Genomic DNA, 27,752 nt, shown 5'->3' with positions numbered 1-27,752 from the left:
TGGGCTTTGAACAGGGGAAGGCCAGATGTCAATCACATCTCTGGTGCTGGACATCACTGCATGGTTTCACCCAAATAATGTGTGTTTTGAGCTGCTGTGGGTGTCCCACCTGCCCTCAAGCATCTCCCTGTCCCCAGCTGCTGGGACAATGAGTCCCTTCAGATTTCAAAACCGGAAAATTTAACAGAAAAAAAAAAATGCAATTTTGTTTTTCCTCATTAGAGGGCAGCAACAAACCCAGCTGGGACAGGAGAGCTGCCCAACAAAGGGAGGAATTGCCATTACTGGGATGTACACCCCAATGTGCTGTGGTGAGCAGGGGAAGGGTGGTGGCACCCACCTGGACCCCATTGCTGCACATCCCCCTTCCCAGAGAGGCAAGGCTCTAATGGTTTATTATCTACATTTTCACCCCCATCCCCTTTTTAATTTTCTCATAAATTGAACTCCAGACTGAAATTCTCAGTAGGATTCAGGACAGAAATGAGCTGTCAGAGGGTCCTTCAGGTGGAAGAAAGCTGCTTTGGAGTGAGTGCAGAAATGGGGCAACACTTCATCCTGAGTGGGGAACAGCACCAGGCAACACACGGGGAACAAAGCGAGACCCACTCGTTTATTGTCAAAAAAACCTCAAACTTTACTTGTGTTCCTCTCAATAAATAATTTACAGTATTTACAGGCGGTGACACTCCCGTGGGTCTCAGCACAGGGAGGAGCTGGGGGGGCATTTTCAGCATGCCCCCCCTTTGCCTATGTTTTTTTGTTTTGTTTTGTTTGTTTCCAAGTATCGGGTCCTTCTTGGCCACACTTCACCTTTAACCAGAACTGGGTCAAACACAACCAAAATAAAGTGCTTCACTGTTTGCTTCTAAAACAGGGATACCCCAACAACCACCTCACACCATCAGCCACCACTGGAGCACCCACCTGGACAGAGGGAATGAGCCAAGCCATAAGCAGACTTTCCTTGGATGGAAACTGTCCCTAAACCACAGCGTGCCATGCTGTGGGGTGATTGTTTTATAGGAAGGGGAGCTCTTAAGGGAATTATTGACCTGTTGGCATGCTTTGGCTGGGCCAGCTCAGGCAGCTTTCAAGCAGCACTGTGTGCTCAGAGGGAGGCTGTGCACAGCTGCTTTTAGCTGTGGGATAAACCTCTTCTTTGCCCAGAGACAGATTTTAGCTTTTAAAAAGTGTGTTTCAACTCCTAGGGAAGATAAAAATTTGTTTTCTCTAGAACAAAGGGAACAGAAAGTCCAAATCAGCCTGGCTGAGCATTAGTGCATTGGGAAATGAAACTGTCCAGTGCTGTGGTCCAGTGGCTGCTCCCCTCAGCACCTCCAAACTGTGATATCCTTATTTCAAAATCTCCCTAAACAGAGTATCTGGGGCATCAGCAAACAAAGCAAGGAGCAAAGTAGTAAACACATCTTTTTGTTTCTTTTCTTTCCTTAAACATTTAAAAACCAATTACATCTTTTCATCTGTACAGTCACACGAGATCAATGCCAGGGCTCTATATATTAAAGAGACAATATAAATTACATCAATTGACACAAGTTTGCATTTCTCTGCTGCTTTACAAATGGAGCTCTAGAGCTGTAAGGACACAATGAATAGTCATGTTCAGTATTTACACCAGGCTGCCTCTTGGCACCAGTTCAGACTGCCAAACCAAGCCTGTTCCCACCTCTTTTGGTGCTAAGCTTGTCTCATCACGCCCAGAGACCTCCCTTTTGAGAGCAGGAGGTGCCCCCAAGTGTGACACGTGTTTTGGGGCTCGTTTCTGGGAACTTCCCCCTGAGGAAAGGTGGGGGAAACCCACCAGGAAGTCGTGAAGGCGCAGACCAAAGGTGGTCTTGATGTTTGTTCAGTGAGCCATGGGGTGAACCACAGAGGAGCACGGAGTGGAGGAGATGGGCAGCACTACGTGGTGGGGGAAGGAGATGATGGATGGTTTCGAGGCAGGGAACAGACATCTGGAGGCAGCTGGGGGGGGTCCTCTGCTGCATCCCATCTCCTGGCTGAATTCTGACATTGCCCCATTTCTGATTCAAGCCCTAAAGGGCTTAAGGTGCAACTGGTCTGCAATGGGGTTGCAAGTCGTGGCCCCAGGATGGGGAGCAGAGCAGAGACCTAGCAGCAAAAATAAAGAGCACCATGCTCCTGCTCCATCCCAGGGCTGGGCCAGGCAGGGAGGGGCTGGAGGGAGGTGCAGTTGGGTCTCCCACTGAGCAGCCACCCTGCTGCCAGTTTCAGGGGACCAGGGAGTGAACGGTGTGAGGAACTCATCCAATGCTGGGCAGAAGTTGCAGAAACCCCTTGAATACTGGCCAGGTTTCTCCCATTGCCATCAAGAGTCCACGGTGGGTCCAGGCAGAGAGAGACAAGGGAGACAGGAGTCGAACTACTGAGTGAATCAGCCAGGTGAACTGGCTAAAATAGGGGATGCCTTTGAACCACAAAAAAATGCAGGCCAAGGCTTGAGGAACCTGTCCTCCTTCCACCCAGAAGGTGCCAGCAGCCAAGCAAGTGTGGGTTCATTGCCCACCATTTCGGCCCCTTGCACCACCCTATGCAACAGCAGGGCTGTGGGGCAGAGCAGGAAAAGCAGAGCCCAGCCCTGGTGAGCAGGACATCCTGCCCTGCTGTGCTGGTCCTGTCTCACTGCTCTGTGCCCTCCTCGTGGGCTCTGCTCTCTGAAGACAAAGCCATGTTCACACACGCCAGTGTCACAGTCACCACGTGCATGGCTGGGACCAGGGGAGTGCTACAAGCAGAGTAGCTACAAGGGCTCCCCAGCACCCCCTCAAATGGCAGCAGGAGGAGGGGGAAGTGAGCAAGGTCCACACAAGGTACAGTCCAGCAAAAACTCCTGTCTGGTCCCACTGGCAGCACATTCCTCCCAGGCAGGAGCTGGGAAGGTGGAGGACTTGCACCAAGAGAGAGACTGAGTTGAGGACAACCCATGTGGCTCTGATGTCCAACCTCTTGTTTTCCAACACCTGCATCTCATCTCTGGTTGCCTCCTGCTCCCCTTTCCCTTCTCTCCAAGGTGTGAAGGAGCAAACCTCTATAACAAGCACAACCAACACAAACACAGCAGTGCTACCCAGAGGGTGGGATGCGTTCCCGTGGGCGCCGTGTTGCCCGGGCTCAGCACCCGTGTCCTTTCATAGAGGTGCAGCTTGTCTTTGTTGGAGTGAAGCATCTTCACGTCCTCAAAGGCATAGTAAGCAGCCAGCATGAAGTTGACATCCCCCGTGGTGAGGAGGTCAAAGACACAGGACTGGAAGTAGAGGTCCTCCACGGGCAGCTTCTCCCTGCACTTGGCCGTGGCCGTCTCGTAGGTGAAGGCCTCGGGCGGGGCGGGCAGGCTGGGCCCCTTCCTCCGGGCACGGCCCTCCGTGGCCTGGGCCGAGCGGACGGCCTGGAAGTCAATCTGCTGGTTGGCTGGGCAGCCACGGAGGCACAGGTAGAGGCCCTGGCTGTCCCTGTCCTCCACGGCGTTGACCACCTCCTCCGGCATGCGCACGGCGAAGGTGAGGTAGCGGCCCACCTGCCTGACCACGATGGTGGTGCCGATGTACTTGGCCTGGATCTCGATGTGCTGGCCCGACACCTTCTCCGTGATCTTCAGGCTGTTGGCTCCGTGCTTGTCCCCTCCGTTCTTGGAGCCGTCGACGAAGGCGGCGGGGAGCTCGTCCATCTCTGCCTGGTACACTTTCTGATCCACACACTCCTGGAAGCTCTTGAAAATGATGGTGAGCTGTGGGGGAGGAAAGGAGCACGGTTACAGCCAGTGATGACCACCTGAGAGCACCCAGCAGTAGGGTGGGAGGTGGAAGGGCTGGATGCTCACTCCAGACAGGAGCATGACCTTCATTCTCACAGTCCTTCATCCTAAGAAGTGGCCCTGACTTTCAGCCCCTACAGACATGGGGATCCTGCACCAGCCAAAGGGTGAGAACATTGTGTAGGGATACAAGACCCAGACGCTTGACTGAATGCACCACCTGGATCTGCCTGTTATCTCCAGGCCCAGCAGAGGAGCTTCCTTGCAGCTGGAGCTGGGTGGAGTATCCCTGCTCACAGGCCTGTGGCAGCATGCCCGTGCACGCAGCACTGCCTCGCCTCCAGGGCTGGCAGATGGCAGCAGGGAAGAGCCCTGACTCCCTTGGAGGCGGTGGAGCTTCTCTTCTGACTCCCATGACATTTACATCCCAAGGGCTGGACCAATTTGTTTCCCTAACCAATTGCAGACCAACAGGATTTCTCCCATGGGCCCTCAAACACATCCTGCTCCATCTCAACCCCAGAGGCACACATGTGCTCAGCCTGCTCCAGTGGGGTGGCCCTTCAAGGGGTGACTTTGTGGTGGCCTTGGCACTGCTGGGTTAATGGTTGGACTTGATCTTAAGAGGTTTTTCCCAGCCTTAATGATTCTGTGATTCTATGACACAAACATAGCCCAACGTGCCTCCTCACCCCTGGCTGGGCTCAAACACAGGCCCCTTCCACAGGAAGGACCTCACTGTGCTTGCTCTTCCCTTGCTGGCCTGGCTTTTGGAGGGAAGACCCGGGGAGGAAAATGAGTAGAATTTGCATGTACAAACAGTACAAACTACGTTTCCTCTCCCAGCTCTTGCAGAGTTGCTCTTGCACCTTTCTGCCCATGAGGGAGAAGTGGCAAAGGGGACCTCCAGCCACATTGGGCCCCATGAAGGGGGAGACTGAGACCTGGCCAGAGTGGGGTGGGCTGGAGAAGAGAGCAGAGAACACACAGAGCCCCAAGGACTGAGTGCTCCCATCGTTTCCAGCAGCGCAGTGCCCACAGCAGCGCTTCCCACAGCTCACGCTGCAGATCTCATGACTAATCCCTCCTCACCACAAGCCTCTGAGGCAGATAAGAAGAGAAAAGGCTCAATTAAGATGGTGATCCTGCGATCCCAGCAGGTCCTGGGATCCTTAAGGATCTTCCTCACCACCTTCCTCAAGCCAGACTTCCTTGCAACCTTCAGCAGGTTTTGATGTGTTTTAGCAGATAAGGACATCAGAGTATCATTGAATATCTTTTAGGGGGTTTATCTGGGACACGTCAGAACCTCACTGCCAGTTCCAGCTCAGGATAAAGGGGTGACATCCAGAGCAGAGAAGCAGCCCCTGTCCTACACGTGCTTCTCTCCTCTCCCCACACACAGGGAGAAGCAGAACTCCCAGACATGGTGGGACAGGACATTTCCCAAAAGCAAGAGCATGCCTCCTGCTGAGCCTCCCTTTTTCTTTAGCACAAAAAGTGCCCTGTTAGCTTCAGAACTTGTGCACCAGGGGCAGCACACCAGTTCCTCAGCTCCAGGTCCCTCCTGAAGCTGAGCCTGTGACACACAGGTCCTGCTGTATCACAGCAGCACATTTTCTCTTGGGCTCTCTGTGTTTGCCTTGTACCTTGTGGATGTTTATTTAGTCTGTCAAAGAACCTCCAGAACAGACTGTTCCCCACAATATGTCTTCACTTGGCTGCAAACCACACAATTACAAGCCTGGGTAGAGGAGAAGGCAGTGTGAGGAGCTCAGCTCTCTCCAGGCTTTTCCTGCAAGCTGGAGCCTCCCAGAACTGGAGGGCAGTTCTGGGTTTGTTTAGGCCTTGGAGGTCCCCAAGAGGTGCCAGCATCATTCCTGACCTGGCTGTTCACAGCAATCCCGAGGTGGGAGTCTTCTTAATTTGCAATACCTGGCTTGGCCATGAAGGCCCACTGAGGTGCAGCACCTCAGCCTGCTTGCTGTGATGGGGCTGGATGTGCTCAACAAGAACCACATTTCAGTGAAGGCTGGAGACAAAAAAAGGATGGATATTGAGGGACAGACATTCAAATTCAGAGGAGCTTATGCTCTGTCTTACCCTCCCCAAGGAGATGTGGAAATGGAGGAAGACACAGAGGAAAGAAAGGCTGCTCTGAAGCCTTTCTGCCCAGGGGGACAAGGCTCACCTTGCTGGTGGCGGTGGCCGAGGAGCCGGGCAGCACTGGCGTGTTGGTGACCTGCACGTTCAGGTAGTTATTGTCTATGAGCGGCCAAGCCCCCTGCACCTTGCAGGTCTGGAAAGTGTCCGTGAAAGTCCTGAGGTGGGGGTCCCCAAAGAGCCCGCAGTGGGTGTAGTTGGGGGTGGCCGAGTGCTTGTGGAAGCTCTTCTCGTAGTGGCAGATCTCAGGGCTGTCGGAGCGCTCCTGGCTGTCCCCGGGGGGCAATGTCCGGAGGCGGGGCTGGGACGTGGGGCCATCCTTGGAGCAGTTGTGCTGCACCATGAGATCGTCTATGCCATGCACGGCCGAGTGGTAGGCCAGGTCTCCCCTGCAGGTGCGGGCGGTGCGGCGCGTGCAGTGCGCGTAGGCCCGCAGCGCCGTGCAGAACTCGGGCGCCTCCTCCGCGCCCAGGTGGTGCGAGCCCGACGTGGCCGCCCAGAACTCAGAGTTGCACTTGAGGATCTTGCATGGAGATGTCACTGTGGGAGGGCAGGAGAACACAAGGGGGTCAGTGCTGGCTTGCCCAACTCCAGCCCGTCCTGAGGCCGCGTCCTCCTCCCGCTGCCCAAACTCATGACACCGGCCCGGCCGCGTGACGGGGCCTCGCTCACCAGACGTGACCCTCTCACATGACCCAACTCTCATGCATCAAAGCCAAAGAAACCAACAGGATCTGCCCCAATTGAAGCCAAAAAGGGAAAGAACATGCAGCCTTTAGATGAATGATCATGGGGGGAAACCGTGGTGTGGAAGAATGGGATATATTCATAAGCAGTGATGAGGGAGGATCATTAATGCAATGGGGTTTCTAATGCCCTTTTAGGGTTTGACATTCTAAGTTCTGTGCTGCATGAGTTACTGGGCACTGTGTCCAGACTGATCTCTACCAGCACAAAGCTCTCTCCCTTTTCCTCCTTCACGGGCTTGGGAAAACAGAGCAGCATCACAAGCACTGTTGCCCAGGTTAGAGCAGTGCCAGGACCCACCCTGCAGCACAGCCAAAGGCCATCCACCATCACCAGCGCCACAGCAGTGACGCTGCAGCGCTCGTCCCTGTGCCTCTGTAAAGAAACAAGAACCAAACCACCTCTTTCTTGACATCTGTGCGGCTCTGCCCAGCCCTGGGAGCCCGTTCCCCACCACGGCCCGCTGAGAGAGAACAAGAGGTGGAGGAGAAAAACCGGCACAGCAGGTGCAGGGATGCCAGCGAGCCCCCGCCTTGCCTTCCCTTCCCTTCCCACCCGCCGTGTGCTGCCCAGGCGGAGCAAAGCCAGAGGCTGCAGGGCCTTTGCCGGGCTCAGCCGCAGCCCTGGTGCTTCCTGGCAAGGCAGAGGAAGGCAAAGAAAATTCAGATCCTGCTTCTTCCCCCCACACACAACGTCTGCTCCCTGGGGCAGTGTGGCTTCCCTGGAGCAGACTTGAAAGCAGCTGTGCGAAAAGCACACGGCCATTGCTGAATGTCGCAGACGCTGCTCTGCCCCTGCCAATTTGGAGTCTTGCTGGGTGAACCCAGGCTCACGCTACTTAAAATTCATGGCATTTTCCTTCCTCTCCTCTTAATCGACCCCCTTGGAGCGTTTGGAAACAGGATGGGTTCAGGCAGAAAAGGCAGCAGGAGGAGAAGACAAGCCCCACCATTTCCAGATGCTTTCATGGTGCCTTTTGCAGGCGTACCCATATATTCCTGTCTTGGGGCTTGTTTAGAAGGAGCTTGGCAGGGCACCCGTGCCAAAAGTATCTCAGATTTGTTTAGAAAGAAAGTTACAAAAGCCAGTATTGTTTCAGGGAAAACAGTATGTTTGAGTTTTAAACATCACAGTGCTGGAAACCTAAACAGAGTTGGTGCTGGAAAATCAGAAAGGGAGACTTAAGACTATAAAACATTGAGCAGTTCAGCTGTGAGAAACAAGCCAGTCTCCTCTCTGTTTTGAAGAAGACTGAAGTGCAAATAGGAAACGGTGACAGGTTCCTCAGAGTTTTAAAATTCATGTTTAATAAACTCAGATGCTAGCAAACAGCACTGAGAACCCGGGAGCTGTTTGGTGTTGGCAGCATCCCACTTAAACCTGCAAGAAGCACGGTGGAAAGCCTTTAACTCATCATTGACCAGAGATGACTCAACAACAAGGTTCTGACCTGGAACATGGGCTCATATTTCTGCATATAGGGGTCAAATTTAAAGATATTTATTATTTCACACCCCTCTCTTGTTCATCCCAGGAGTGTGGTTTTCCAGGACTGTCATAATGGAAGGTCCGAGTCAAAACAGCACGGCAGGAGTGTGACCAGTGCCACCACTGCTGGTTATCCCAAACCCTTGTGGCATCAGGCAATTAAAGTCATTGCTCTCCTAGTTGTTATGTTAATGTGCAGCTTGAGGATGCCTTGGGGTTCCGTGTGGCAGAAGGTGCTGTCACTGCAGCCCCAGGACAAGCTGGAGGACACATCCCTGGACACGCAGGAGCCACACACCCCACAGCTCAGCAAGGCACCAGGATGCACTACACAAAGCACCACACACCCCACAGCTCAGCAAGGCACCAGGATGCACTACACAAAGCATCACACACCCCACAGCTCAGCAAGGCACCAGGATGCACTACACAAAGCACCACACACCCCACAGCTCAGCAAGGCACCAGGATTCACTACACAAAGCACCACACACCCCACAGCTCAGCAAGGCACCAGGATTCACTACACAAAGTATCCCATCCAGGGAGCAGCTTGCAGAGCACTTTGCCTGCTCCAGCCCTTCAGCTGCTGTGTAGAGAGGATTTTTTCAGTAGGAACAAACCCACTGCCTCTTGTTCTTCAAGGATTTGCTTCACTCACTTGGATTTGGAGATGCAGGCTGCGTAGGGACAGAGAGGGCCCTGCTGAACGGCCCCCCAACACCCAGTGCTGGGCACACCCTGCTGCTGAGCATCCCCCAGTGCTGCCCTGCCCGGGGTCACACATGACTTTATAAGGTCCTGAATTAAAAAAATCCCAACCGAAGGGAGGGCAGGGAAGCCCATCTCCTTCCTCCCTGCGCCTGAAGGGGGAGCGTTCTGCTCTGCGATGTTATCGCTGCACTTTTGGCACCGAGCCCCTTCTGGCTGTTTCGCTCAGGGCCCCATATAAGGCCAGATCTCCCAATCCAGGTGCCCCGGCCCTGTGCGAGAGGGGCCTGTGTGTGCCTGGCCTTCCCATGGACACCTCCCCAGCCACCCTCACGGCAAAGCCCTCATGCTGCTGGGGAGGGACCACAGCTGACAAAGGCTGTGGAGAAAAGCAAACACGACCCTCACCCCTCCCAAACAGCCTTGCCTCGTCCCCTCTGGCAGCAGCTTTGGCACAGTGGTGCAGGCTCATTTGTACCCTGGCCAAGAAACGATGTTTATTCAATTTCGCATAATCTATTTTCCATCGACTCACAATGGTTCTGTTTTTCAACCACAGATGACTTAGCATGGAAACAAATCCCTCTCAAGCAGGAACCTAGCAAGGCTCTCCTGGGATCTGTGAGACATCCCCAGGTCTGGGTGATTTCTTGTCCAGGGCAGAGCAGCCTTCATCTCACACACAGGTGACTTTAACCCCTCCAAGCCACCTCCTAACCCTCCCCATGATCTTCTTTCAAGGCCTTGAAAGGTGCCACTCAAACCACCGAACAAAATTTCCTTTGTTATCTTGAAACCAACGGTTTCAGAAAGCTAAAGCCAGGGGGAAAAAAAAAAATCAGAAAACAACCGGGACCAGGACAGCCCCCTCCCATATCCCCCATCTGTTCAGGGACATTTCCCGTAAGGTCTGTGCCCACTGAAAAGCCACCCTGTTCCTGGGCAGGCTGTTTCAGGAGTTTATCACCTTTACAAAACACGGGTCTTGGTTCTAAGTGGATTTTATCTGACTTCATTGTAAGGACATAAAAAGAACCAGCGATTTTCTCCAAAGCAGTAAAACGTCCGTTAGTGACGAGTGTGTTTCCCACAAAGATATTTACACACTGCAAGCAAGTCCCTTGTCAATCCTCCAGATAAGCTAAATGGTTTGCACTTTTAAGTTCTCGCTGGAAGGTGTTTGCCCAGCCCCACCATCAGATCTCCCTCCAGCAGCCTTGTTTCCTGCACAACCTACCACCCCGACAGGACACGGGGACAAAGACACACTCACAACTCTCCCGAGGTCAGCCCTTTAACCAGGACATCCCATTGAGCAGGCAATGAATGAATTGTGACCTTTTCCTGAGCTCCTGGTTTGGAAAGCCCAGGTCCTCCATTCAACAACATCCCATGGACCACCAAACACACTCTCAGGGCTCTGGGGTACCAGATGCCCTCATCATCAGTACATTGCATTACCTGATGTCAAATTAAGTGTTCAAACATATGCACATATCTAACTTTAACAGCATTTAATTATCAGTGCCCCCTCCATTCTCCCTTCAGCGGGTGTCAAGTAACCTGGGTTTCATTTACCCAAATCAGGCTCTTACAGAAAACTAGCACAAAACCAACATTTCATCTGTTCTCCTGTAATTCCTGTAACAAAGAGAATTACTGGAAATTAATTTCTGTAAGCAAAAGCCAATTCTTTTAAAACTCCTGAATGCACATTCACCAGACTTGTTAATTTTAAAGTGTTCACTGCTAAGCAATGTTTTTTAATATCCTCTTGGTTCCTAACGGGCTGGAAAGTATTTCATCACCCACATGTGATGCAAATACATCATCCCGCGTTTTTCCAAATACATGGATTGAAGTGTAGATGTGCAAGCCTCACACATGCAGTAAAGGGCCTTTTTGGAGAACACAGTAAAACGTAATTACCTTTGGCCTCAGATCTGAGCACCCAGACTTAGGCTCCTAAACACATATTTATTTAAGTAATCTAAATAAACATATTTATGCTGACACCTCAATAGGAAAGGCACGATTCTCCAAGGTGCTAAATACCAGCAACATCTGCCAGCTTCAAGGAGATGTGGGCTGCTCTGCTCACAGGCAGACAGCAGTCACCACCAGCATGAAAACGACCCCAAAAGTGTTAAAGAAAAATTAAAAAAAAAATCACATTGCTCCTTAAAAACGCAGCACAAGGGATTGCTTCCAGCAAGGTATCAGGAGTCCCAAGCAAAAACTGAGGGAATGAACACTGTGCTTTGTATCCAGCCCCTCATGCTGCTCCTGTCCCAAGGGGTGTCCCCACGAGCCATTCCTCATGGCCATGCTGGACCCACATCTTGATGCCCATGAGAGTCGTGAGATTAGATACAAAGAAGGAATTTTTTTGCAATTAGGGTGCTGAGACACTGGCACAGCTTGCCCAGAGAGGCGGTGGGTGCCCCATCCCCAGAGACATTCAAGAAGTCCTTGCCCATGGAAGGGGGGTTGGACGGGGTGACCTTTAAAGGCCCCTTCCAACCCAAATCATTGTGTGACTCCATTTTATGACACGGATCAGCCAGCGCCTTGTCACACCAGGGAGAGAAAGGAGCGATTCGGTGCAGCCCTGATGGATGGGATGTCACGGGCAGGGACAGCTCTCCCGCACCCCACGGGGCACCGTGGGGCGAGGAGACCCAAGGGCCACCTGACCCAGCCTCGGTGAAAGGATTTGTGCGGGAAGGCAGCGCCGGGCTCTTCCAGCGACCTCCTTTGAACTGTTAATCAAGCACAATCTTGCAGAATAATAGCCTGGTTATTATTGCCTTGTTTGCATAACAAAGAGGCCCAATAAAACTGATTTGACTGTGCTCAGAGGGGGTGTGAAAGATCAGCCCTGAGAAAAGAGCTGCAGGAATGCAGCAAACTGCTCCAAAGCCTCAACCCAGGAAGAAAGACAATGCAATTTGCCATCAAGAAAAGCCCAATAGACCAATAAATTACCCATGTGCAAAGGGATTAGATCAGGTTTCAGTTGCACTGAAGTGGGGGAGGACCAGGAGGAGGGGACTGAAGGAGAAAAATAAACCTGACTCTCTTAAAGAGCTGGGGCTCATATTTTGCAAGGGTGTGCATGGGGAGGTTGGGGCGGAGGGGCCACCTTCCACGCTGGGGCCGGGGTTATGTGCTCATTTCCACTGGCAAAAGCAGCAAATGCATTAAATCCAGGCAAAGGCCCTACTTTGTGTACGATAGAGTGATTTTAGATGTACCCCAGAGCACACCTCAAACCATGCAGCTTCCTTTAACCCAGTCTTGCTCAAGAGGATGCTGGGGGAAGGAGAAACCAGTTCCTTGAAGTCAGAAGAGGGACACAGAAGGATTTTTCTCGTTTCAGCCCATGTCAATCACTAAATCATCCGGAGGACCTGCCATGGCCACCTCCTTTCTGTCCTCAGCCCCGAGTTCACAGCCCCCCATCTCTCCTCTGCAGGCATCACAGAGACACGGGGCAAGTACAGGCAGGAAACCAGCAGAGTCAGTGTCTTCACCAGCTCCAGCACAAACTGCTGCACGCCGCCGAAGGAGCGAGCTCTTGATCACTGCTGTCACTTAGTCAGCTCTTTTGGCTCCAGACTCAGCTTACGGCTGACCCGGCATGCTCCGCGCCAGCCAAGGCAGCTCTCCCCAGCCCCCAGCCAGCGCTGCTCCTCCAGGCTCACCTCAGCATCCATGTGCAGGGAGAAGGGTGAGCAGACACCAGGGGAGAGGGCACCACCCATGGAGCTGCCAGCCAGGGCCGTGCTGCTCTGAGAACTACCAGCAAACCTTGGGGAGTTCAGTCGGCACGATGGGCTGAGAGGGGAACCAGCGCAACAGATAACACAGCAACAGAGTCACAGACTTTGTTCTTGAATCTTCCTCCTGGGATTTGGGACTTAGTGCTGCCTTTGCCTCAGCTGTTGAGCTTTGCCTGCTCAGAGGAAGTGGTGCCAGTGGGTGGTTCAGGAGATGCAGGTTTTACTCCTCCACGAGCTGGCGGATGGAGGATGAGCAGGGAGGGAAGCGATAAGGCAGTGATCTCTGGCTCTTCCTCTGCAGAAGGGCACTAACAAAGCTGGCTCTCAGCAGCACAGTGTGCTGCAGGCTAGGAAGCCCTACTGGGGCTGCACACCTACTTTCCCCGTTGGGAGTGCACCCAGACATTTTCACCAACAGTTCCCAAGGGCTGGTAAATCTCCTCAGGCAAATGGTCCAGTTTAGAGATGAGGACACTGAAGGACGTTAAGGCTTTCACCCAAGATGAGCACCATGGGAAGAGAGGTGAATTTGCACTCCCAATGCCCTGCATGAAGCATCACCCTCACCTTGCTCCTCAGCCACCACCATTCATGTCCCCATCCCTCTGGAGCAGCGGTCCCTGGATAAGGTCACCTCTGCCAGCCACCCTCACCGCCGAGTGTTTCAGGTTTCCAGCAGACATCTTTCTCCCCACGCCAAAGCTGCTTTCCCAGGCTGCCTTTGAAGGCAGCGCTGCCACCCACCAGTGCCCGGGGGCCCCCCAGGTGTGGCAGCGGGTCCCTCGCCCTCCTCCCCCTCGCCCGGGCCGCGGCAGGGCTGGCAGGGAAACGCTTTCTGCTCACAGGTGTGGATTCCCTCTAGGAATAATCATCCCCGCTGTGCTCTTGTGAAATTTCAACCCTTCAAACGCAGAGGTAAATGAGATACAAAACGAGGAGATGGAGAAAAGCCCGGAGCACATAAATCTGGATGAGGCAAATTTATACAATTAGATGTCTGCCAAAAAATTGCAGCATCTCAATCGGAGGCACTGGCTTGTGCAGGGCGTGGGGTGGCAGCTGCCCGGCTGGAAGGTGGCAGCCCCACAAGCCCATCAAGACACCTGACTGATGCTGGAGCCCCACCTGGGGATGCAGGGGACCCTGTGGATCCATTGCTGCAGGCTGGGCTCCTACCCAGCACCAGATTCCCTCCCCATCGCTCATACCCCACGGAAGCCACAGAGTCTGTTCATCTTTCACGGCCACAGACCTTCAGAGGTTTATTTATTTTTAAATGCTGCCTCTCCTGGACTCAAGTTTTAAATTTAAGAAGAAAAAGTAACTTTCTAACTGGAATCCACTCCCCCAGTCCCACTGCTCCCCCCACTTGTATACCAGCACAGTAATGCTTTCTCATCACTGTGGGCTGGCAAAGTTTGGAGTCATGTCCTGCCATATGCCCTTGTCACCTCAGAAAGGGCCAGCTGGAGTGTGTCACGCAGCAGGAGAAAAAGGTAGCTTGTCCAAAACCCAAAATGCCATAGATCATTACCAAGGCTTTGGGGACCAAAGTCAACAGCTGTCCAGGAAAGAGAGGAAACCAAGGGAGGAGAAAATTCTTTGGCCTCAAGTGAAGCTTGCTCTCTGCCTGACCCATAAAACCTGCACGTCAGGGACAGCTCTGCTTGCTGGGAACTGAATGGCCAAGCACTTCTGGATGCTCATGTAGTACAAAGTGGGACTCGACACCCTTCTGAAGGACCTGCTGTCCCTGCAGCTGTGGGGACATGAGACCCTGGCCACCCCACACACCACAGCCAGGCCGTCAGACAGAGCGGCTCAGTCTGCGCCTACCAGGGCTGTGTGTGTGTCGGAGCCAGCTTGTTCTCTGCAGTGAGAGCCTGATGACTTCATCAAGGGGATGGCATCTGGTTTTGCAGTTGGCTATAATTCAATTCTCCCCCTTGCTGCAGGAATTTCAGCTGGTGGAGCAGTGATTTACTCAGCCGGGCTGCACTTGAGTGCAAAGCAATCTTGAGGCTACAATCGAACGCACTGTTATTTTGAGAGCTCACAGACAAGGGAATAAATATCCTCTTCTTTTCATCCCAGTAGCTGCCAAGTGCAGGCTACAGAGCTTTTTAAAGGCATTTAGGAGCTCTCCTCTAACAAGTGCACTCTGGATGCTGTGCACGGTCAGGCAGGACCTTGCCTGAACAGCTCACTCCTGAACTGTGGTATCAGGATGGGATTTGCAAGGACAGCCAGACACAGGTCAGGGCACCCCTCACCTGCCCACCACAGCTGCACCTCCACGCAACCCCCATTTTCCCCAAAACCCTTTCTCCATCACCCCAGCACACATCACTCCTGGATTCCAGCAGCCCTGAGCTCACCCCAGCCCTCTTCCAACCACCTGGGACCCTGAGGCTCTTTTGGTCCTGGCTTCCTACACTCCCCCTGACTCCAAGTCTGGTGTCTGCTCCAACAGGAAAAGCAAATCAGACCAATCAAACTTATCCAGATGGATCAAAAGCCCTCATCTTTGACCTCTTTCACTGTCTCACCAACACTTATCCCTTGGGAGCAGTAGGGCTTGGCTGTGGGATCCCCTGAAGGACTGACGGGCTGGGGAGGGGCTTGCTTGGGCCACACACTGCCACGCCAGAGCCTACGGATGCTTTATGGGATGTGCCCATCAGGGAGCCAGAAGAGAGACCACAAAACTCATTGTCACTGGGGCCACAGCCTGGCTCTCCAGGGACAGCAGGTCAGGACAGAGCCCAAGAAGAGCCCCCAGGTCAGGAAGTTTTTATGGTTGCCCAGCCCTATGAGCACTTTCATGTGCACATCCGACTCAGCACAGCTGTCCAGGCCACAGAAAAAGAAGCCTCCACTGTTCCCATGATAAACCCAAAGTCACTCTTAACATTGCCTTGTGCCCAGTAACCAAGGGCCAGGAATTCCACGATTTTCTGTGGAAAAAAAGCTACATATCCACCCCATCTACAACAAAAACAAGGCAAATCCTTCCAGCCCCACAACGTGCCTCGCTGGCAATGGCAGAGAACTCCCTGTTCCAAGTACGAGACCAGCTCCAAGCTTGCAACAAAACAGGGAAGCCAAAATATTTCCAGGTTTACGTTTGAATCCCTCCCTTCTTCTCTGCCCTGACAACATCCCGCACAGGCGCGTTCCTCCCCTGCCTCCACCTTCCCCAGGATGGGCTCCATGTTCACAGCACTCTGGGGGCTATTTTAGCCTCTAAACCATCTCAATTTTGGCTTAATGCTGCCATCACCTTCTTGCCGCTGAGACAAAAGCCATTTATTGCCTACCCTGATACACCTCCAATAAGGTTGGATCCTTATCTGGAATCCACTGCACTGCCTGGATGGACCAAGAGCAGAAAATTCCAAATTTTTACGGAGGCAGAAGTGTATTACAGACAAAACAGCCAAGCTGGAAACAAACAGGGAAAGCCAAAGCAAACCTGAGCCTGCCACACCTGGAGCAAAAAACACCCAGGGCCAGATTCTGGAAGTACAAAAGGATTTGCAAGAAAACTAAGCACAGCCTGTACTGGGAGGCACAGGTTTGGTTCAGCCAGGAGATCAGGGTCTCAGCTGGGAGAGCACCCATGAGCATCCAGCACTGGGACTTGGCACAAGCTCCAAGGAGAATTTCTGCCAAGGAAACTGTGAGCCAGTGGCGTGCTCTGCCCAGAGATCCTTCCCCAGCTGCCTCGCGGTCACCCTGACCTACGGCCAGAGCACCCAGCCCAAGGGCACTGGATGCTGGGGGCTGCCCAGGAGGCAGCAGGGCGAAGCCACCAGTGTGAGAGCAGCACAAGTGGGAATCCAGCCCGGGCTGCGAGCGTAGGGGGGGTTAAGCAAATAAATAAATAGGGCAGGACTCGGCGAGGCACTGATCTGACACGCCGAGCACCCGCTTGGGCAGCCTCCAGCGGCCCTGCTCACCTGGGGCTCCCAGGAGGGCTGCGAAGCCTCCTTGGTGCTGGGAACCTGCTGGGAACCCACAAATTCCCAGGAAGCATAGGGAAAAAGGATATGGCAGGGAATAAATCCCCTTTTTCCCTACCTTCCCACCCACAAAGCTTTCAAAACAAGCCCCCAGCCTCCTTGGTGCTGCAAACCTGCTGGGAACCCACAAATTCCCAGGAAGCATAGGGAAAAAAGGGGCAAAAAGGATATGGCAGGGAATAAATCCCCCTTTTTCCCTACCTTCCCACCCACAAAGCTTTTCTAAAAAGCCCCCAGCCTGCTCGCAGCCCACGGCACGGGGAGCCCCGTCTCCGCCTGCGCCCCGCTCCCGCGGGCTCTGGATCGCCTCGTTCTGCCAGTTCTTTGCACCTTATTTGACTGCTGAAGGGAGAATCAAACAAAGCAGCCAGCCAGATCTCCTATCAAGTTCTTTCTTGCACCGTAAATCTCACAGCCTCGACGCTTTGCAACTCAACCGCTCCAAAAAGGGCGTTAAGCAACACATACGGGAGCAGCTCCAGAGTTTCCAGAAAAAAAAAAACTCCAAAAAACAGGGGGTTCAGCTTCCAGCCTGCTGGGAAGTTTCATGGGAAGAGTGGGGTCCAGAGAGACACCTCAGTGCTAAGGGCAGCGCTGAAAAGGTCTTCCTGGAAGAGGGCGAAGAGGGCAAAGATGGGAGGAAGGGCGTAAAGCAGTTATTTATTTATTTCCTACATGTGTGTGCAAGACTACTTCACCTACGGTTATGCAAAAGAAAGGCAGAGGAGATTTTAAAATTAACAAGTTAGATCTTTTTTTTTACAAATGAAAGTTTTACAAAAATAAAAAGGGAGATACGGCGATTTAAGCCTTAGAGTTTTTCTTTCGCCCTCCTGCTTTCTCTCAATTTTTTCCCCCCTTGCAAGTAAAAAAAAAAAAAAAGAGGTAAAGAAACTGGAGAGTTTTGGAAGGAACAAATCCGCCTCTGTGGACTGGGTTTCCCCTCCCCCAACAAAAACAAGCACTCAGGGCTTGAAGGAATTTGCAGGCAGAGATCTGCCAAAAACATTGTGAAAAACTATGGGGGATTCATTGGAAACAGATGGCGTTTTCAGCTGTAATTCTGAAATTCTCCCCTTTTCTGACACAATACAAACATCGGGGCCGGGGGCGGCGGGGGGGCCGAGCCCCGCGGCGGGTGCGAGCGGCCGGCCCGGGGGTGCCGATGCTCGCGGGACCATTTGGTTGCCATCCCGCCCTCGGACAGCACAACAGCTCCCGGCCCAGCCAGGACAAGTTTTCCAAGCAAACGAGGCTGCCGAGCCCCCAGAGCCGTGCGGCGATGAGGGAGAAGGGGCGGCCGCCCGGAACGCCCGCGCATCCCCCGCCCGCCCGCCCAGGTGCGCCCCGCGGCCGCGCTCCCCCCGCCGGGGCCGTGCGACCCCCGGGCCCCCATCGATCCCAAATCACACCGCGAACACCCCCCGAGCCCCTCCGAGACCGCTGCCCGGCTCTGCCCTCCGCGGGGGCTCGCAGCGTGGGGCACACCGCTCTGACGGCAGAAATTTCCGATGGGGGGGTTCATACGTGGGTCACCCCACCGGTGTCCCCCCTTCCCTCCGCGGCAGCCGGGAAGGGCAGAAGAAGGTAACCTGGCGCTGTCAGGAACACCTCCCTCCTCCCGGCTGCCTTCGCCGCTTTGATTTCCACCATCTCCTTCCTTGTGGGATGAGGAGCGGGGAGACAAAGAAGATGAGGTCAAGGAGAAACACCCACCGCAACTGCTTGGGGAGCGGGGAATTGGGGGTGCACGCACCAAAACCGAGCCCCACTTGCTTATTTTAAACATGTGGCAAACTGCTGCGAGGAGAGGGAGAGGGAAAGAGGCCCAGGGACAGGGGAACGGGGGCGGCGATCCAAGGGCTGCCAGAAACACAAGGAAAAAGTCTGCAAAATAAAGAGGCTGTTCCTTACCTGAAGGGAAGATGCAGAGAAAGACAGGGAGGATTTGGAAAAGTCCCAGGGCTGTGGATCCTGCCCCTCTCCCCATACCCATCCATCCAGCTCGAGCTTTAACCACTATCCTCTCCCTGGAAGAAGAGTTTAAAAAGGGGAAAAAAAAAAAAAAAAAAAAGGAGAAGGGGAGAGAGGAAGAGGGGAGAAAAAAAGGGAAAAATAAATCAATCGAAAGAACTTGGGGGAAAAAAAATGAAATCAAAAGCCCCGCATGGCTCCGCGGAGCGCGGCAGACACGGGCGGCCCCAGCTCCGGGCTCTGCACTGAAAGATTACACAGACTTTTTCTTTTTCTTTTTCTCCTTCTCCTTCTTCTCCTCCTCCTCCTCCTCCTCTCCGTCCCCTCCCATTCCAACCCAGCCCCAGCCATCAATCATCCCGCTGGCTCCCAATGCCTGCATCCTCCGCTGCGCCTCCTCCTCCGAGCGCGCCCGCCTCCCCGGCCATGCTGCGGGAAGGGGCGGGAGCGGCCGCGGCCATGGGAGCCCGGCTGGGAGGAGCGGGGAGAAAGAGCCGGGGAGAGCCCGGAGAGGGGGCTGGAGCTGGGGATGGGGCCACCAAGCTCTGCTCTGTGTGTGCCCCCAGGGAAGGGGGTGGCAGTGGTTCACGCAGGATGGGTAACGGGAGGGGCTCTTGATGTGTTCCGGCATCGCAGCTCGGTAGCACTTCGGGAGAGGGGCTTCTTCCCACCCCATCGGGTCTCAACGCCCACTCTGCCTTCCCTGCCCCTCTCCCATGGGCCTTCCAAGAGCCCTTTGATCCAAAGAACAAGGTAACCTGGCCCTGGGATCCTGGGTCCAAAAAATTAAGCAGTTTGGGGTAAAGGGGCTGTCGTACAGCACAGGAGGGAAACTGAGGCAGGGAGGCTTTAGGCAGCTGGTGTGGGGTAGGGGTTGTGTGACAGCGACACTGAGGTCTCCAGCCTGCTGGGGGATGGTGTTCCCCCAGCACATGGAGCTCCTCCATGTCTTCCCAGCCCCTGGCACCACGGTAGGTGAGAGTTTCACAACAGTTCCAGGTCATTCACCCGCACCTGCACTGGCAGCGGTGAAGTAACCCCAGGTGACTCAGAAACAGCAACTCTCATAGATCCTTATCATTAGACTGGCACTCCTTACATAGGGGCACGGCTGTCAGGTGCCCAAATCCAGCTGCCAGCCCACCAAGGACTGATGGAGATGAATAACAATACCTAAACTCACTCAGGGCCACCACCACTACCTCCTCTGCACTTACAGACCTGGACGTTCACTGTGGGAAAGTCTCACCAATTATGTTGGTAGGGTCTCACTTTTGAGCCTCCCTTAGAGACCCTCTGGGCAGTCGCAGGCAGGCACCAGCCCTGGGAGAGCCCTGCCTGCTCACAGACCATCAGATGGAACAGCAGCTTGGAGCACACGGGAGTTTGCCTGCTGGGTTTCAAGATCCTGCTCTTTTCTCCCTCCGGCAATGCCACAGCGTGTGGAGGTGAGCAGATTGGATCTGCATCCCCACCATCCCAGGGGTCTGTGCCACCCATGAGAGGGCTAGGCTGGGAGGAAAGCATTCACTTAGCTTGGATCTCTTAAAAATTTCCCTTGAGGGATGTTTTAGCCACAGTGAACTAAGACCACTTCTGAATGAGGGTGCCCAGGGGTGTAGGCTTTAATGACTTCCCTGTTTTGGACCATTAGCTCTCCTTTGATGGCGTGTCCCCTTGCCATCCGGATGTTTCATCTCCTTTCTTCTGAGGTTCTTATGCAAAGAATAAGAGGATGCTGGTTGTTTTACACCACCCTTCTCCCAACTCTGTAAGACCATGCTTCTTTCCTCCTGCAGGTTGGTATAGGCTGGGATACTCCTTGACATTTCTTTTAATTATTCTTGGAAACCTCCTCTTCTAGCTCATAAACATCCTTAAGGATGCTTTTTTGAGTGACTGTGGCTTAAAATCTCTAATAAGAGTTTGTGATCTCCTCCCTGTCATGGATTAAATCTGTGATCCAGTACAACAAATATTCCATAGAAGAAGGAAGAGGAGATGGGAATAAATATCCAAGAAGCAAAGATATCTTTTAACACCTATCTATTTCTCCATGAGGGAACTGAGCCCCCATGCCTCCAAAGAAGGAGGAGCTCCTCTGGGGCTTTATCCAGGCTGCAAAAGGAATTAAAACACTGCAGCTTTTCCATCTGGGACCCAGATGGGATCCAAAAATCCTGTGACCCTGCCTGCCTAACGGCATATCTGCCTTGGTCCTGCTGGTCCTGGAGCTGCGCTCAGATGGTGTCCACTAAAGTCAGAGGGAGCTCTGTGTGCAGAGAGGCTGCCAGAGTGGGCAGAGCTGGGCAGGAGATGAAAGCTGGCAGGCCGGATCCAGACCTGTAGCAGAGGCAGTGTGGGAGGAACGCCGACTCGAAGCACCTCTTTGTGGGGGATGTCAAACAGGGGCAAATATGTCCAAACCCTGCCAGCTGCTCCTACCACCCAAGAAGAAATGCCTGCTGATGGGATGTGTAGGCAGCTGGAGCTGGAAGGGGCCTAGGGGGAGGAGAGAGAGGGGCTGTGAGCCGGGGAGAGCCCAGGGAAGGGGGGGGGAGATCCAGGGGATGGGGCTCCAGACCTCAAATCCCTTCCTCTTTCTCCCACCCTCTCCTCTTGCAATGCGACTTTTGCTTTTATTTCAAAATAAAAAACACATAATTTCTGCTGTTATCCTGGCTGATGACATCTAACACGATCTGTTTAACTAAAAAACTCCATCTGAATTACGAACTTTTAAAAGCCAGCTGTTAAATAGCTGCCGCGAGGCTGCTTTGATGGTTTGACCTAAAGCACCACTTTGGTATTGCCGTTTTGGGGCAGGCTGACACATTGCAACGATAGCCTGGAATCCAGTCTGAGGCATTACAGTTAAAATAAGACCCTTGATGGAAATTCTGCCTTTGGTGTAGGGAAAACTGTGCTGCCATAAAGCAACGGTCGGATGCCCCTGGCTCCAGTTTGTAAAAATTTCTCCTTGATTTTGCTCCGTTGCATCATGCATTGCAAATGGGATTGCTGTTCTTGGCACTGATCAAAGCAGCGGATTTCGCTGGAGAAAACAACAGATGTGTCCAAACCGTAACTTCGGGGAGGAAAAGGCCCCAAATAAGGTGTGTTTCTGAAATCCTGCTCCCCCTTACACATTTTTGAAATAAACTTCACCTTTCTGTTCAGCTGAATGAAAGCTTTGGACTTTAAATGGCCTACTGAATCAGAGGCTGCATGAAATTCGGATCTGTGCCCTGCTTTATGGGCATATCTAGGCTTGGAAATGTGGAGCTACTGTGTTTCCCCCAACTTCTTTCCTTCTCAAAGGCCATGCAGGACTCCCTGTTCAGGCAGGGTTGAGCCTGATGCTCCCTGCAAACAGAATGTGGGAAACCACCCACCACTGACATGCAACCACTGCAGCGGCTCAGCTCTGGGGCACAGGCACCTCCGTGGTCATCTGCACCTTGTTGCTGTGTTTGGTGTCACTGTGGAGGGGTGACATGCAAATCACAGCCTTCTCCGAGGTATTTGCAGGATGCTGGAGGAGTCACAGGTCCCATGGGACACTCAGCTGGGCTGAACTTTCCTTTTCTCTGCCCTGCGGGGCTGTGGGCTTCAGTGGGGCTGAGTGAACGTGGCTGATTTGAAGCCAGAGGTTTGCAGATGAGGGCTGCCCTTACAGCCTTCCTAATGGAATCATTCACTACCTGTAATTATATGGCTAAAATAGTAAACATGGGTATTTCTGAGGGCTGCAACTAGTAGTTAGAGGAGTGGATGTCGGGGCTCCTGGTCTGCTCCTGACTCTCCCGTGAACTTTCTGTGTAGCCACTTTTCACACCACTATCTCCACACTCCTGCTCTGCCTCAGGACACGGTGTTCAACTCATGGCTTGTCTGGGATAAGCCATAATCACTCCTGCAGGAAGCTAATCCTGAAATGTTATGCAGGGATATGTGTGTGTTTGGGGTGAGAAGCAAAAAGCAAGCTGCTTCTTAAAGGAGGAAGAAAGGAATTTTGGAATGGAAACCCCCAAGTTGTTGCCTGGAGAGGTTTGACAACTGATCACAAAATGTTTGTGAAAATACAAGCAAACATTTGTGCCCTGAACAATTCCCTTACTAAAGAAAAAAACCCTCTGAATAAGAAGAGCCAAAAATACCCCAACATCTTATGCAGTCACAGCCACCTCTGATATCTGCAATTAAATTTAAAGACCTTCCTTTTACTCATCATTCCAAGCTGCCAAATCTGCATCTAAACCCCTTTCCCTACCAACGTTTCCTTGCAGGTAGAGCAGGAAAATGTCCCCCTGAGATCTCCTTAGTGCCCTGCACTGAACTTTGGCATCAGCTGGATGGGGCAGGCAAGAGGATGGCACAGAGCTGGGCTTTGAAGAGTGACCCACTCCTGCATAGCAAAGTGCAGAGAGAGGTTTGTTGGTTTATCTAAACCCTCCTTCCCACAGCTGCCCCTGTGAACATCAGCCTCACCAACCTGGCTGTGTAAAAAGAGGCCAGTTGTGAAAGGTGGAAAAAAAATACAGCTTTGTGCCACCAGTAAATGAAATGTAAGAACTCTTTTGTTGACCTGCATCCTTGCATCTGCAGATTAACTATTTATCAGCAGCCCCCACTGAAGTCACAGTGGGTAACCTTCTCCCCTCAAATTGCCTGCTCCAAGCCCACAGCCATAAAAATCACCTCTAAATGCTGAAAAACAGCCAGGCTGCAAAAGGGGAAGGGAAGATGGGCTGGTGGAAAACTTCCAGTTTTACCCATGACAGAAAACAAAACAAGCAGGGTTATTTTAAGGCAAATAGAGTTCATCACATTGACTTCTTTCTTTTTTTTTTGGACTTGTTAACACTCATTTGTGTCTCTCCCTTTCCCTAGCCTGCAAAGCCCTGGGGGGGCGAGGCCTAATTCCTACACATGGGAACATGTAACCATCCCTTGTTCGGCAGCGTTTGGAGGGCTGGCTGGAATTCACCATCTGTATATTTCATTCTCTGCAGGGAGCTGGTCTGCCTGGCCCAGTCTCCTCTTTGGGGTAGTGTATCTTCTTCACATCTGGGCTCCCCTCTAAGCAAAAATAGAAGATGGGCTGGGAGGTTCCCTAGAGCGAGTTCAAATGGCCAAATGTCAGCTCAGCAGAAAAGATGGATAAGTCTGAACTGCCAAAAAATGATCAGAATCATAGAATCACAGAATGGTTGGAGTTGGAAGGGGCTGATTCCCCTGCCATGGACAGGGACACCAGAAGAATTGCAGAGAACTGGGTGCTTATCAGCAGAGACAGAAGCTCATCTGTGTGATGGGACAGTTTTTCTCTGCTGCTTTTAAAAGCTCCTGACATGTCCAGAAAGTGCAAACACAGCTCACTAATTCTCCTCCTCTGACTGGCAGGTCAGCTAAGGACATCTCCTCGATCCTATTTAAAGGTGGGAGATGGCATTGAGTGTTTGCAAGCCTACATCTGCAGCAGCCCTTTGAGCAAGGGCTGTTTGAAGGATCCTCTGGAAAAAGCTCTGTGAAACCCAATCAGCCTTGCCAGGTCTCCTTCTGTCAATTTGCAGCAGCAGTGGCCAGAAATACAGCCCAACACAGGATGCCTTTCCTGCCTTCTCAGTTGTGAGACACTGAGCGACAGTGACCTCAGCTGATTTAAAACTTTGTCCTGAATATCTGAGAAACAGACATTCCTTCTTATGGGGGGAAAACCCTCAAACCCAAACAACTTTAATCCAGCACTTCTGTGGGTATTTTGGCAAAGGAAAATGGGAGTTTTTGTGAAGAGGGAGCATCTTGGAGTTGGCACCAGGAGTCCTCCCGGGCGTGCCTGGCTCGGGCTGGGCTGGGCTGGGTTAGGGTTGGGCTGGGATTAAAGCTGGGACTGGGGCTGAGGTTTGAGCTGGGACTAAGGCAGGGTTGGAGCTGAGCTGGGACTGGGATAAACTGGGCTGGACTGGGATTGGGCTGGGCCGGGGCTGCGGCCCCACTGGGTGGTGCTGTTATCCCTGCGCCGCCTGCAAAAGTATCCAGTTTATAAAATAAATGCAATCCAACGCCGCCTTAAACCACATGACATAACAGCAGCTTGCGAGCTCCCATTAAAATCTCAATTTGGGGAAATTGATTCTACCTCTGAGCAATTGCGATGCAATTACTCCAACAGGCAGCAATCAAGAATCACATCAAAACAACACCAAACTTTCATCTCCTGCCTCACAACCACCACCACAACAAAAAGCACCTGTCTTGCAAACGCAGCCCGGTTTCCATAAATATATGTAATTTTTAGGAAGGGCAACGTGCATGTCCCAGAGTGGAAGCTCGGACAGGGGCTGCTCTGGCTGGTGCGTTTGAACTGTCCTGTCTGGGGGCTTTATTCTGTCCCCCCCGTCTCCTGGAAGAGATTTTTGGGCTATTTACGGGCTCAGGACATCAGGAACGAAGTGGCTCCCGCTGCCCTGCCGCACTCCAGCTGCCCATCCTCTCCCTGCGCACAGATGTGCCCGTCCCAGCCGTGTCCCACATCTGTCCAGCTGTCCCCTCCCGCCCTCCTCCCCTCGGGGCTCCGAAACCCCCCAAGCACTTCGGAACCAGGGGAGAGCTTTGTGTCCCCGCTCCGGTCTCGATAACCGCGATCAGCCCCGGGATGAGCAATCCGAGGGAAAGGGGGAAATATTGGGGAGGATGTTTACAGCTCTCATCAGTGGTCTGCAAGGAATTACTCGACTGACTTAGCGCAGCAGGGAGCAGCTTTAGTGGCAAGCATCAGAAGGGAGGATAAATGAATAACCTCATGCATGCCAGCTAGCGCCGAGCCGGGCAGGCAGCGCCGGGCAGGGGAAGCGGGAAGAATCCAGGTTCTTTATAAAAACGGCCGGGAAAGGGGGAGCCAGGAGGGGACCGGGAGCCTCAACAGGTCCGGAGGAGGAAGGGCCATGCAGGGAACCGGGGGACATGCGGCCGGGGGGTCCCCAGCCCCCTCCCCGCTTACCTTGGCGGCCGCATCAGCCTCTCCAGCCCCGCGGGGGTCGGTGCAGGCAGCGGCGGCTTTATTTAATTTTTTTTTTATATTCTTTTTTCCAAGAGGGGTAAATAAAAATAAAAACCGAAATAAAATAAAACCCAAAGGAAATAAAATAGTAAAAGCCCCCACGGGCCGAAGCGGGGGTGGCGGGGGGTGGAGGCCGAGGGGCGCGGGCAGCCCCCCGCCCTGCGGGCAGCCCCGGCGGGGTGCAGGCGGCCTCGCTCAGCGGGACGCGGGGAGCCGCATCGCCCTCCCGGAGCATGTGAGAGGCAGCCGAGGAGATAGAGCCAGATAGGGAGGTCCCCTCCCTCCTCCCTCCTTCCCTTCTCCCTCCTCCCTCCTTCCCTCCGCGCACGCTGAGCAGCGTCGTTCGCAAGGAGCGGCGGAGGGAGGGAGCGAGGGACGGAGGGAGGGAGGCGCAGCTCCGAGAAGGGGGGGCTGGGGGTCTCCGCTGCAACAGCCCCGATCCCCAGCACCCCCTCTCCGTGTGCAGGCAGACAGGGCTGGGGCACATGGAGGAGGATTTCAGGGTTTTCCCGGAGCGGCGGGGATGCTCCACCTGCAGCAGGAGGAGATGAAGGGTTTGGGGGGCACCCCCCCTGTCCAGCCCCTGGGGTGTGTGTAGGTGCTGAGAGCATCCTTACATTGATGGGGGATGGTGACAAAGATTGGGACTGGGGCGGGAGGAGGACCCTCAGCAGCACTGTGTGGTGGGGAAGGGATGGAGACCCCAGGCTGCTCTCAGAGCCCCTCAGTGAAGCTGCCCACCCCAGCTGCCCCAGCACCCAGCATTGCCGAGAGCTGGGCAGTGTGGCAGCTCGCCCTCAAGTGTCCCCAGCACTCCTGGTGAGAGGCCTGTGGGGGCTGGTTTTGGCAGGCACGGGTACCAGGGCGATGGGAAAGCTCTGGGTGCCGGGCTGTGCCAACCCAAGTGTCAGACACACAATTAATTACTGCAGCCCCAGAGCCACAAACACTAAATATGCTGTTGCCGTAGCGTGTGGATAATAGCAGCTCTTTGCAAAGTGTTTCTTTCTCCCCTTTCTCCTCTGTGTGCAAGAGACAGCGACTGCAGAGAGCACACAGCAGCTTTCCACTGCTTGATTAAGTCAGCAGTGAAGACAAAATGTGCCTGTACAGCTCAGGCTTAAGGAGGGATTTGAGTGTGTGTAAGGTACAAATTAGAAAATGGATGTGATTTAATCACAACAAATCTAAACAGCCCTGCTACAGAAACCTTGCCATCAAAGAGGGCTTTCTCTTAAATGTGGGCACAGTGAGTGTATAGTCCTGACAAAGGAACAACGTGTTTGGGGTGAGTTATTAAAGCAGGAACAGAGAGAAGACTGGGGAAAGCCTGATGTATACCAGATAAGTTATCAGTTATAGAAGGAACGGCTTCCTTCCGTAATAATTATTTGCAAATCAGTCCTCAGTTCTGGATACTCTGGTGTCTGGACACCACAGCAGAGACAGAGCAGCTTCTGTCAGGCTTGGGATGCTGCACAGACAGGAAACCAGGCACAGACCCTGCCTGGGAGAAGGTAAACTGCTTGTTCAGAGGAGCCCAAGTGAATGCAGCAGACAAAGAGGAGGGGGGAGAAGTGATGGCAAGGCCAGGCCTTCCTGCAGGTGTGCACAGTGGGTCGGGCGCGGGTCCCAGGCTGTAAAATGCTGTACACTGGAGCGTTACTAATCCCAGCTCTCGGGGACTGTGCCCCTGCTGGCTGGGGGGGCACTGCCACCGCCACCAGAGCAGCTTTGGCTGTGCTGGGGAAGGGCTTCCCTCAGAAGACAAAGCACAAGACAGAAGAATGCTAATGCACGGGGCGCTGAGGTGCCTTGGAAACAGCAGCAGAGCATTGCGGCGGCAGCAAATTGGTGCTGAGCCCGGTTCCTGTTGGGAGCCAGGAGCCCCAGAGTGGGGAGGCTCCACCAAGGCACAGCTGCATTCGTGGGAACTCTCAGAAGTCTCCGCTGGCCGCTTCCCCTTGGCTCTTATCGGCGCGCCCGTTAATCTTTGGCAT

General features: G+C 53.3%; 1 protein-coding gene across 1 annotated transcript; it reads right to left on the bottom strand.

Annotated features, from left to right (window-relative positions):
* Positions 1-594: 594 nt before the first annotated feature.
* On the bottom strand, positions 595-25,849 carry RGMA (repulsive guidance molecule BMP co-receptor a). Its single transcript, XM_054642060.2, has 4 exons — positions 25,693-25,849; positions 18,630-18,745; positions 5,988-6,499; positions 595-3,769 (listed from the first exon to the last, which is right to left on the bottom strand). The coding sequence occupies exons 1-4, from the start codon at positions 25,704-25,706 to the stop codon at positions 3,074-3,076; spliced, it is 1,338 nt and encodes a 445-aa protein (XP_054498035.1). The 5' UTR covers positions 25,707-25,849; the 3' UTR covers positions 595-3,073.
* Positions 25,850-27,752: the final 1,903 nt, after the last annotated feature.

The sequence above is a fragment of the Agelaius phoeniceus genome, chromosome 13 (assembly GCF_051311805.1).
Source record: "Agelaius phoeniceus isolate bAgePho1 chromosome 13, bAgePho1.hap1, whole genome shotgun sequence".
Lineage (NCBI taxonomy): Eukaryota > Metazoa > Chordata > Aves > Passeriformes > Icteridae > Agelaius > Agelaius phoeniceus.
Note: the sequence above shows the minus strand (reverse complement) of the source record. Positions and strands in the feature narration are given on the sequence as shown.